Below are 13,193 nucleotides of genomic sequence, written 5' to 3'. Positions count from 1 at the left end.
ACTTCAGATAAGAGGCTGTTGGATGTTTGATGGGCGATGAGCCAAAAAGACGCCAACGAGGAATTGTCAAAAAAAAGCTTTTTTTTGTTTCACAGATTCTCAGACTGGAACCGCAGCTTCCAGGAGAAAGACTATCGGCCAGATGACTTTTCTGCCGTCTTCTTGGACAACTGTCCTTAAATACCTTTTACAATGAAGACAGTTACTCTTTGTCGTTCTATCCGTGGGGCCGCTCAGTCTGGACAACAACTAGTTTGTTAGTACAAATGCGTACAACACTTGGGTGTTGTCACTTTGCTCTATGGAGTGGGGTGACCTCCAACCCCTGATCGTAACTCTTACCAGATGTCGTTATTGTGTTTACACTTCTTTTAAAAATCCAACTGCTCCCCAATGTTCTGGGAGCAATAGCCCCCACTCTCTGGAGATTTTGTGATGGACAAGTACAATTTTGAAGCTATCTAAGGCCATATTTCCTTGGTAGAATAAACCTCTAAAGGATTCTGTGACCAAATACAAACACATGCTAGCTCACAATCATATAGGAAAATGGTACATGGTATAATTCACTTCAAGGGTCACTGACTTCACACCCTTACCATCACGTTGGAGGTGAAGTGCTGGTGTTGGGTTTGCAAGTTGACAGCATGCTGGTGGTTTTGACCTACTTCCACTAGAGTCTGCAAGAACAACTCCTTACTGTGGGCGATCCACTCGGACATCTGCAGTGGACAGGGGGTATGTAATGTAGCATGATTGGGGTCATCGCCATATGACAAACCACATGGGCAAGACTCACCTTTGTGGCGTCCTGCTCAAACAGATGTAACTGCAGTGCTTGGTCAAGGTGAAGCTTTCTGTCACTCCAGCTCTGCAACAGATGACTACGCGCCGCCTGGAGCCGGTCGAGTAGAGACAAAACCTTTGGCGCCACATTTTGGAAATCAGCCCCACCTGACAACCAGCTGCCGGTGCTCCCGAACCCGCTTTCACTCGAGCCATCTCCTTGGGAGAGGCTGAGATGCATGCGCTGAAGCAAGCTCTTTCCTTCTCGGTCATGGGCATCAACTGGCGCTGTAGCAATAGTGTTCCGGAGACGATTGTGTTCGTCAAGGATTCTGTCAGGAAGAGAAAGGTATTGTCAGCATGAAGTGAAGTAGCCTCCTATGCACTTTTGCTGAAATATTTCTTGCCACCCTATTTTGATACTTTCAACTAGAAAGCTAATCGCTACCAGTTAAGAAGTTGCATTCTCACTTGCGGGCCTCGTCAACATCCTGCGGTTCTGGTGTGTTAGTCAGCCCATCCTCCAGCTGGTCCAACTGGGCCAGCAGCTGGATGGCAGCCCCAGAGAACTCCTCCAGACCCAGGCGCAACTCGGTCCACTCCACATGATCATACTCCAATGAACCCCCCAAATCAGACGTCAACTGAGAGGGGTCCACCAACCGGGCCAGACCTTCTACAGACACAAGGCTGGTCTAAAAATATATTTTTAGATTAGTAGACCTTAAAGTAGCATTAATACTAAATTAGTAAGAATGGTACAGTAGTTCTACACTGGTACCTCAAAGCTGAGCTTGGCACTGCCCAGGTTGGTCTTGTGTTTTTGCCAGAATGTGTCAGGTTTGATGAGCAGTGCTGTGTGGATGTTAGAGGAAAAGGACTCCTGCAAAGTCCGTAACACCGGCTTCACACTGTCCCACTTACTGCCACGCATGTCCACCACCACTGTAAACCCTCGTGCACGAACATCCTCGCTGCAGAGACAGACTGGCTAAGCAGAGAAAGATACACAGACAGATGGAAAGACAAAGGACTGCGCACCAGGGTATGGTTGACAGGTATGTAACCAGCCGACTAAGATCTTCCTGTCTTATTCGCTCATGGTTAGTCCTCGCTGGGAAGGTCAAGATTGGCCCTCCTCGTTTGTCCCGTCCGCCTGGAGATTGAACTGGGTCAAGACCAGACCAAATACAGAATTGCACCAAAAGGCAGCGATGAGTGGTGTTACCTGACACAAAGGCCACTTTCTCTCTGAGCACTGTCAGGACATCTCCGGCTCGGACACAGTCTATTTTACTGGAGACTGAAAATTTCAAACACATTGTCAGCAGCTTGAAATATAGATTCTGCATACATTAGTGCCCACAGGCGTGACTTTGGTCTGCTCAATCTTAGGCTTTGTGGCTAACATTAGAGCAGCAAAACCACTTGTTGATGAATAAAGTGTGGGATCTTAAATTGGCAATAAATACTTTTTCAGGCCTTGAAGTCTTGTCTGAAAGACTTGTTAAGAATGACACTGCATGCAGCGCAAGTATTTGAGGGTCAACCATGAAAAGCCTCCATAAGCGACCTGGTTGGTCCATCAGCTGTCGGCTTGAGCAGATATGTCATCAGTAATTGATGTTGGATGTGCACACAGTGTTGAGCCCCAACCAGCTGTTTTTGAAAGGCCTTCAGAGAAAGTCAGAACTCAAGAACCTGATTACACAACAACAATCATGAAGATATATTTCACTCTGACCTTCTATGGCCAATTGCAGTTGAGATATTAAGGAACATGAACATTAAATCCACATTTTGGGGATGACATTTCTCTATAATGTGATTATTGCTCCACCTCCCAAAATAACTTTCATATTTCTGTAATGAGTCAGTTGTCAATTCGCTGAATGTCCCACGGATATCAAGGCTACAGATGCTACATGTTGGGGACGTCTCTGGGCTGCTGACCTGTCTCTGCTAGGGATGGTCTCCTGCTGGCCCCCCAATGGACTGGACTCTCACTATTATGTTAGATCCACTATGGACTGGACTCTCACTATTATGTTAGATCCACTATGGACTGGACTCTCACTATTATGCTAGATCCACTATGGACTGGACTCTCACTATTATGTTAGATCCACTATGGACTGGACTCTCACAATATTATGTTAGATCCACTATGTACTGGACTCTCACAATATTATGCTAGATCCACTATGGACTGGACTCTCACAATATTATGTTAGATCCACTATGGACTGGACTCTCACAATATTATGCTAGATCCACTATGGACTGGACTCTCACAATATTATGTTAGATCCACTATGGACTGGACTCTCACTATTATGTTAGATCCACTATGGACTGGACTCTCACTATTATGCTTGATCCACTATGGACTGGATTCTCACAATATTATGTTAGATCCACTATGGACTGGACTCTCACTATTATGTTAGATCCACTATGGACTGGACTCTCACACTATTATGTTAGATCCACTATGGACTGGACTCTCACACTATTATGTTAGATCCACTATGGACTGGACTCTCACTATTATGCTAGATCCACTATGGATTGGACTCTCACAATATTATGTTAGATCCACTATGGACTGGACTCTCACTATTATTTTAGATCCACTATGGACTGGACTCTCACCATATTATGCTAGATCCACTATGGACTGGACTCTCACAATATTATGCTAGATCCACTATGGACTGGACTCTCACACTATTATGCTAGATCCACTATGGACTGGACTCTCACACTATTATGTTAGATCCACTATGGACTGGACTCTCACACTATTATGTTAGATCCACTATGGACTGGACTCTCACTATTATGCTAGATCCACTATGGATTGGACTCTCACAATATTATGTTAGATCAACTATGTACTGGACTCTCACCATATTATGCTAGATCCACTATGGACTGGACTCTCACACTATTATGCTAGATCCACTATGGACTGGACTCTCACAATATTATGCTAGATCCACTATGGACTGGACTCTCACAATATTATGCTAGATCCACTATGTACTGGACTCTCACAATATTATGCTAGATCCACTCGACATCCATTGCACCGGTTCCCCACATCTGTGGTCCCCTCCAGGGTTTCTCATTGTCCCATTGGGTTGAGTTTTTCCTTGCCCTGATGTGGGATCTGAGCCAAGGATGTCATTGTGGCTTGTGCGGCCCTTTGAGACACTTGTGATTTAGGGCTATATAAGTAAACATTGATTTATTGATTGATTGATTGATACTACATACACCTCAGGACAAATTATAGGAACTAGAAACATTTGGACATCTTTAAAAAATGATGCTTAATGTTTTCAATATTAAAACTAGTCTTTAAAAGTTAAGTTAAAGTTTCAATGAGTGTCACACACACTGGGTGTGGTGAAACGTGTCCTCTGCATGTGAGCCATCCCCAAGATCACCCCCTGGGAGGTGAGGGGAGCAATGAGCAGCAGCAGTGGCTGCAATCGGGAATCATTTGGTGATTTAACCCCAAATTCAAACCCTTGATGCTGAGTGCCAAGCAGGGAGGCAATGAGTGCCATTTTCTGTCCTCAGTCTTTGGTATCCCTCGGCCGGGGTTTGGACTCACAACCTGCCCATCTCAGGGCGGACACTGAGATGTAATAGTAGTGCATGGCCTCATTTTAGCACATTTTTAAATGTCAAGATGTCTTTGTGAAAGATTCGGTGAAAACTGACGTGGTCAAAATTAATAGGTTGAGCTTTAAACACACACTTAAATATTCAATTAGAGTACCACATCTGAGCAAGCAATTAACCCTGAATATTACAAATCATGCATTAGTATCACTTCATGGAAAGATGCTCCTAAACCTTGTTAAGAAGTGATATCGTCATGCCAACAAGTAAGGAAATGAGTGTGCAGCTCGGATTGAAGATAGTAGATACATATCTTGCGTTTCAAATGAACTTATTTAAAACAGGGATCGCATCAACAATTCTGTAGATGTGTCAGTATTAGACATACAGCACATTGGCAGCACTAGTCCCTGGACAAAGTGTCAAATGCCAGCAATTTATAACAAAACAACGCAATGTAATGAAAGCATTACAGTTAATAAATAAAATACAGACCCCAGCAGAGTGAATGTAAGCAGTGTTGCATGCCTACGTACTGTACATGCGTGTGTGCATGGCTACATACTGTACATACATGTGTGCATGCCGACATACTGTACATACATGTGTGCATGCCTACATACTGTACATACATGTGTGCATACCTACATACTGTACATACATGTCTACATGCCTACACACTGTACATACATGTGTGCATGGCTACATACTGTACATACATGTGTGCATGCCGACATACTGTACATACATGTGTGCATGCCTACATACTGTACATACATGTGTGCATACCTACATACTGTACATACATGTCTACATGCCTACACACTGTACATACATGTGTGCATGCCGACATACTGTACATACATGTGTGCATACCTACATACTGTACATACATGTGTGCATGCCTACATACTGTACATACATGTGTGCATACCTACATACTGTACATACATGTGTGCATGCCTACATACTGTACATACATGTGTGCATGGCTACACACTGTACATACATGTGTGCATGCCGACATACTGTACATACATGTGTGCATACCTACATACTGTACATACATGTGTGCATGCCTACATACTGTACATACATGTGTGCATACCTACATACTGTACATACATGTGTGCATGCCTACATACTGTACATACATGTGTGCATGCCTACACACTGTACATACATGTCTACATGCCTACACACTGTACATACTTGTGTGCATGGCTACATACTGTACATACATGTGTGCATGGCTACATACTGTACATACAAGTGTGCATGGCTACATACTGTACATACAGTACAAGTGTGCATGGCTACATACTGTACATACAGTACAAGTGTGCATGGCTACATACAGTACATGTGTGCATGGCTACATACTGCACCTACAAGTGCGCATGGCTACATACTGTACATACAGTACAAGTGTGCATGGCTACATACTGTACATACAGTACAAGTGTGCATGGCTACATACTGTACTTACAAGTGTGCATGGCTACATACTGTATATGCAAGTGTGCATGGCTACATACTGTACATACAGTACAAGTGTGCATGGCTACATACTGTACATACAGTACATGTGTGCATGGCTACATACTGTACATACAGTACAAGTGTGCATGGCTACATACTGTACATACAAGTGTGCATGGCTACATACTGTACATACAAGTGTGCATGGCTACATACTGTACACACAGTACAAATGTGCATGGCTACATACTGTACATACATGTGTGCATGGCTACATACTGTACATACATGTGTGCATGGCTACATACTGTACACACAGTACAAATGTGCATGGCCACATACTGTACATACATGTGTGCATGGCTACATACTGTACATACAAGTGTGCATGGCTACATACTGTACACACAGTACAAGTGTGCATGGCTACATACTGTACATATATGTGTGCATGGCTACATACTGTACATACAGTACAAATGTGCATGGCTACATACTGTACATACATGTGTGCATGGCTACATACTGTACATACAAGTGTGCATGGCTACACACTGTACATACAAGTGTGCGTGGCTACATACTGTACAAGTGTGCATGGCTACATACTGTACATACAGTACAAGTGTGCATGGCTACATACAGTACATGTGTGCATGGCTACATACTGTACCTACAAGTGTGCATGGCTACACACTGTACATACAAGAGTGCATGGCTACATACTGTACAAATGTGCGTGGCTACATACTGTACATACAAGTGTGCGTGGCTACATACTGTACATACAGTACAAGTGTGCATGGCTACATACTGTACATACAGTGCAAGTGTGCATGGCTACATACTGTACATGTGTGCATGGCAACATACTGTACATGTGTGCTTGGCTACATACTGTACCTACAAGTGTGCATGGTTACATACTGTACATACAGTACATGTGTGCATGGCTACATACTGTACATACAGTACAAGTGTGCATGGCTACATACTGTACATACAGTACAAGTGTCCATGGCTACATACTGTACATGGCTACATACTGTACCTACACGTGTGCATGGCTACATACTGTACATACAGTACATGTGTGCATGGCTACATACTGTACCTACAAGTGTGCATGGCTATATACTGTACATACAGTGCATGTGTACATGGCTACATACTGTACATACAAGTGTGCATGGCTACATACTGTACATACATGTGTGCATGCCTACATACTGTACCTACAAGTGTGCATGGCTACATACTGTACATACAAGTGTGCATGGCTACATACTGTACATACAGTACATGTGTGCATGGCTACATACTGTACATACATTACATGCCTACATACTGTACATACAGTACATGTGTGCATGGCTACATACTGTACCTACAAGTGTGCATGGCTACATACTGTACATACAGTACATGTGTACATGGCTACATACTGTACCTACAAGTGTGCATGGCTACATACTGTACATACAGTACATGTGTACATGGCTACATACTGTACATACAAGTGTGCATGGCTACATACTGTACATACAAGTGTGCATGGCTACATACTGTACATACAGTACATGTGTACATGGCTACATACTGTACATACAAGTGTGCATGGCTACATACTGTACATACAGTACATGTGTGCATGGCTACATACTGTACATACAGTACATGTGTGCATGGCTACATACTGTACATACAGTACATGTGTGCATGGCTACATACTGTACATACAGTACATGTGTGCATGGCTACATACTGTACATACAGTACATGTGTACATGGCTACATACTGTACATACAGTACAAGTGTGCATGGTTACATACTGTACCTACAAGTGTGCATGGCTGCATACTGTACATACAAGTGTGCATGGCTACATACTGTACATACAAGTGTGCATGGCTACATACTGTACATACAGTACATGTGTGCATGCCTACATACTGTACATACAGTACATGTGTGCATGGCTACATACTGTACCTACAAGTGTGCATGGCTACATACTGTACATACAGTACATGTGTACATGGCTACATACTGAACATACAAGTGTGCATGGCTACATACTGTACATACAGTACAAGTGTGCATGGCTACATACTGTACCTACAAGTGTGCATGGCTACATACTGTACATACAAGTGTGCATGGCTACATACTGTACATACAAGTGTGCATGGCTACATACTGTACATACAGTACAAGTGTGCATGGCTACATACTGTACCTACAAGTGTGCATGGCTACATACTGTACATACAAGTGTGCATGGCTACATACTGTACATACAGTACATGTGTACATGGCTACATAGTGTACATACAAGTGTGCATGGCTACATACTGTACATACAGTACAAGTGTGCATGGCTACATACTGTACATACAGTACATGTGTACATGGCTACATACTGTACATACAAGTGTGCATGGCTACATACTGTACATACAGTACAAGTGTGCATGGCTACATACTGTACCTACAAGTGTGCATGGCTACATACTGTACATACAAGTGTGCATGGCTACATACTGTACATACAGTACAAGTGTGCATGGCTACATGCTGTACATACAGTACAAGTGTGCATGGCTACATACTGTACCTACAAGTGTGCATGGCTACATACTGTACATACAAGTGTGCATGGCTACATACTGTACATACAGTACAAGTGTGCATGGCTACATGCTGTACATACAGTACAAGTGTGCATGGCTACATACTGTACCTACAAGTGTGCATGGCTACATACTGTACATACAAGTGTGCATGGCTACATACTGTACATACAGTACAAGTGTGCATGGCTACATGCTGTACATACAGTACAAGTGTGCATGGCTACATACTGTACATACAGTACAAGTGTGCATGACTACATGCTGTACATACAGTACATGTGTGCATGGCTACATACTGTACCTACAAGTGTGCATGGCTACATACTGTACATACAGTACAAGTGTGCATGGCTACATACTGTACCTACAAGTGTGCATGGCTACATACTGTACATACAGTACATGTGTGCATGGATGGAGAAGATAAAACTGCAAGGGTGAAGACATGCTGCTAATTCAGCATCTGCCACTTGTGTGTTGCATCATTGCAGAGCAGAAACAAGTCACTGTGTCAAATGTTTCCCTCGCCGTGGTCAAACACAACATTTCTACAACTTGAGAAAAAAGTAGTTTGAGATGAGAAGAAGAAGAAGAAGCCATTGCGATTCCTCCTCATGGAGGTTGGATGTTTGAGGTCATATTGTGGTGGAGGCTCTCCATGGTGGTGAAAATAAAGCCAGCATTGCTCCCACAGCGGCTCAAGGAAAGAAGGGTGAGGCCTTCAATCCTTCAAGTGTTGTGCTTACAGTCAAGCATGGTGGTGAGCCTTTAATGCTGAGGTGACGTTTTGCTACTTCAGGGACAGTAAACCTTGTTCAGGTTCTACGGACCCCCAAGACAGCCGTCACGTGTTGATAATATCAAGAATAACCTCAGGAAGTCTGCTTGCTATCAGTCTAGGTTTGGGTTGTTGTTTGCTCTTCCTACAGGACAATTTGACCTACAACGTACCGGATTTTCCGGACCATAGGGCGCACCGGATTATAAGGCGCACTGCCGATGAATGGTCTTTGTTCGATTTTTTTCATATAAAAGGTGCATTAAAAGGAGTCACATTACTAGGATTATTTCCTAAATGTCAAAGACTTCCTTGTGGTCTACATAACATGTAATAGTGCTTCTTTGCTCAAAATGTTGCATTGATGAGGTTTTACACATCATCCTCAACTCAACTTTCTGACAGTCTCTTCAGTTTTGTGGGCGGGTCTTATTGACGTGCCTCCACTTGGACAGCGTCTTCGCCCCGTCCTCTTTGTTGTAGCGGTGTAGCGTGCAAGGACAGCATTGGAAGAAGTTTCAAAAGATGGAGCTGACTGATTGAATGACATTCAGACTTGACTTCAATCAACAACGGAGCAGCATCTCCTCATCCGTGGCTCACTCGTGCAACAACAACACCCGAAATGTGTCCCGTGTAAAACTGTCCCGTGAAAAACTGTCCCACCGGAACTCTCTAATAAGGGATGTTCCTTGGGTGAATAATGTAAAGTCACTACACTGGTATGTTTTAGTGCTTTCATGGTGAGTTTACTGACAGATCAAAGTAAGAACTTGACACTACTTTATATCAAAAATGGCAAGAGTGGAGGATGAATGTCAAATAACAAGAAGATAGAGAAAAAGAAGAAGCTTATCAACTATGGTGTCTGCAAAGGCTACAAAGGCGGACCTGAGCAATTTTTCAGAATTTATGCAGATCTCAAATACAGATCAGCAGGTACCAGAAAGTAAGAAAAGTTGCTTTTGCATTATATAATGAAACAAAATGCCAGATAATGCACACAGCATAATAATACTCCTATGTTAAAACAGTACAATCCATCAAGCGGTGTGGCTTCGTAGCTTACCAAAGTCCTACTAAAACATTTTGATAGATTTTTGAGCATGTGTGTAGTTGTTTATATTTTTAATGGAACAATGTTGGTGTTGTTTACTTGAGTCGTATTGCAGTCTACAGGTATCTCTTATGTGTGACTGCCATCATATTGCAGTCTACAGGTATCTCTTATGTGTGACTGCCATCATATTGCAGTCTACAGGTATCTCTTATGTGTGACTGCCATCATATTGCAGTCTACAGGTATCTCTTATGTGTGACTGCCATCATATTGCAGTCTACAGGTATCTCTTATGTGTGACTGCCATCATATTGCAGTCTACAGGTATCTCTTATGTGTGACTGCCATCATATTGAAGTCTACATGTATCTCTTACGTGTGACTGCCATCATATTGCAGTCTACATGTATCTCTTACGTGTGACTGCCATCATATTGCAGTCTACACGTATCTCTTATGTGTGACTGCCATCTACTGGTTACACTTATCATTACACCATGTACCAAATAAAATAGCTTCGAGATCGGTAAGCACAACCAGAATCATTTCGTACATTAGGCGTACTGTCGAGTTTTGAGGGGGATTTTAAGTGCGCCTTATTGTGCGGAAAATACAGTACATCAAAATTGGTCAATAACTATTTGGGTGACAGAAAAATCACAGTTTTGGAGTGGATCTTTGAGAGCCCAGAACTCAATCTGTGGAGGGAGTTGAAGGTTAGGGTTCATGCTCAGTCATGTGCCAACTGAATTAAAAACTACCAGAAGACACTAGTTTCAATTGTTATTGAGAAAGGCTAAATGATCGTGGCTAAACGTTGACTAATATTTTTTGCCTTTTTTGTATCTATTGCTTTTATAGTTGGATTTCAGCAAATCAATAACAAATGCTTGTTTGGCCTAATGCAAATGTGGTCTGTTTAGTGCGGACACACACACACACACACACACACACACACACACACACACACACACACACACACACACACACACACACACAATATGACAACTTAGGTTTATGACCTCTTTCATTGAAAATAATATTATTTGGTTCTGATGTGTTCATGCAGTAATTAACATGTCAGCCAATTAGAAGGCAGTTGGAATGAAAGACTGCTCAATGGACAGGTGAGCAGTGAGGTAATGCTCCACACATGGGACAAGCGGTAGAAAATGGATGGGTGTGCATCCATGAGTGACATGAAAGACGGTCACAGATGGGACAAGCGGTAGGAAACGGATGGATGGACAAATGCATGAGAGACAGCCACAGATGGGATAAGCGGTAGGAAATGGATGGATGGACACATGCATGAGAGACGGTCACAGATGGGACAAGCGGTAGGAAATGGATGGATGGATGTGTGCATGAGGGATGGTCACACATCGGGCAAGCGGTAGGAAATGGATGGATGGACGCGTGCATGCATGAGAGACGGTCACAGATGGGACGAGCAGTAGAAAATAGATGGATGGACACACGCATGAGACAGTCACAGATAGGACAAGCGGTAGGAAATGGATGGATGGATGTGTGCATGAGGGACGGTCACACATGGGACAAGCTGTAGGAAATGGATGGTTGACACATGCATGAGAGACAGTCACAGATGGGACAAGCGGTAGGAAATGGATGGTTGGACACATGCATGAGAGATGGTCACAGATGGGACAAGCGGTAGGAAATGGATGGATGGTTGTGTGCATGAGGGATGGCCACACATGGGACAAGCGGTAGGAAATGGATGATGTGTGCATGAGAGACGGTCACAGATGGGACAAGCAGTAGAAAATAGATGGATGGACACATGCATGAGAGACGGTCACAGATAGGACAAGCGGTAGGAAAGGAATGGATGGACGCGTGCACGCATGAGAGACGGTCACAGATGGGACAAGCAGTAGGAAATAGATGGATGGACGCGTGCATGCATGAGAGACAGTCACAGATGGGACAAGCGGTAGGAAAGGGATGGATGGACGTGAGTGTGCATGAGATGGTCACAGATGGGACAAGCAGTAGGAAATAGATGGATGGACGCATGCACGCATGAGAGACGGTCACAGATGGGACAAGCGGTAGGAAATAGATGGATGGACGTGAGCGTGCATGAGATGGTCACAGATAGGACAAGCGGTAGGAAAGGGATGGACGAGCGAGACGGTGAGAGATGGGACAAGCGGTAGGAAAGGAATGGATGAGTGAGACGGTGAGAGATGGGACAAGCGGTAGGAAAGGGATGGATGAGTGAGACGGTGAGAGATGGGACAAGCGGTAGGAAAGGGATGGATGAGTGAGACGGTCACACGCCCTACCTGCGCTCGCCAGGCCGTCCGGGCCTGCTTCTCCTGCTCCATCCACAGTATTCATGGTCAGAGTCCGAGTCCTCCTGCCTAGCTGGCCATGAGGGCGGCTTCACGGCTCCAACACTAGTACTGAGCTAGTAAGGAGGTAAGGTGGTAAGGTGGTAAGGTGGTAAGGTAGTAAGGTAGTAAGGTAGTAAGGTGCCGCCTTGCTAGGATGAGTGGTCTTCGTCAGTGAGCGCGCATCCTGCACCCCCCCCCCCTCCTCCTCCTCCCCTCCCCCTCCTCCTAGGACGGCGACGAGACGACGGCGGGTGATGAAGTTGGGCGTGATGGCGGGCGTCACATGACGTCACATTAGTGAGGAACTAAGGCGCCAGGGTTACTTGATGGTCGGCAGAAGAAGCGCTATCTCCCGCGCCCTCGCGTGACGCCTACGTCACCTCCACGATGATCTTCCTTCCCTGCGTGCGCGAGTGTGTCAGCGCGCAGGCGCACTGAAGGGCTTGCA

The 13,193-nt window shown here is 44.1% G+C and overlaps 1 protein-coding gene across 1 annotated transcript in view; it reads right to left on the bottom strand.

Moving 5' to 3' along the window:
* The window catches only part of LOC133547903 (kalirin-like), a gene marked incomplete at its 3' end in the record, with an annotated part of 63,833 nt that overhangs the window by 42,576 nt on the left and 8,064 nt on the right, over positions 1–13,193 (bottom strand). The window contains exons 2-8 of the mRNA XM_061893388.1: positions 12,695–12,819; positions 2,015–2,089; positions 1,828–1,942; positions 1,568–1,760; positions 1,258–1,481; positions 800–1,118; positions 600–722 (exon numbers count right to left, since the gene is read on the bottom strand). Of these exons, the coding sequence (XP_061749372.1) occupies positions 600–722; positions 800–1,118; positions 1,258–1,481; positions 1,568–1,760; positions 1,828–1,942; positions 2,015–2,089; positions 12,695–12,749 (1,104 nt within the window). The remainder of the gene's footprint in view (positions 1–599; positions 723–799; positions 1,119–1,257; positions 1,482–1,567; positions 1,761–1,827; positions 1,943–2,014; positions 2,090–12,694; positions 12,820–13,193) is intronic.

Source organism: Nerophis ophidion, unplaced genomic scaffold (genome assembly GCF_033978795.1).
Source record: "Nerophis ophidion isolate RoL-2023_Sa unplaced genomic scaffold, RoL_Noph_v1.0 HiC_scaffold_262, whole genome shotgun sequence".
Lineage (NCBI taxonomy): Eukaryota > Metazoa > Chordata > Actinopteri > Syngnathiformes > Syngnathidae > Nerophis > Nerophis ophidion.
Note: the sequence above shows the minus strand (reverse complement) of the source record. Positions and strands in the feature narration are given on the sequence as shown.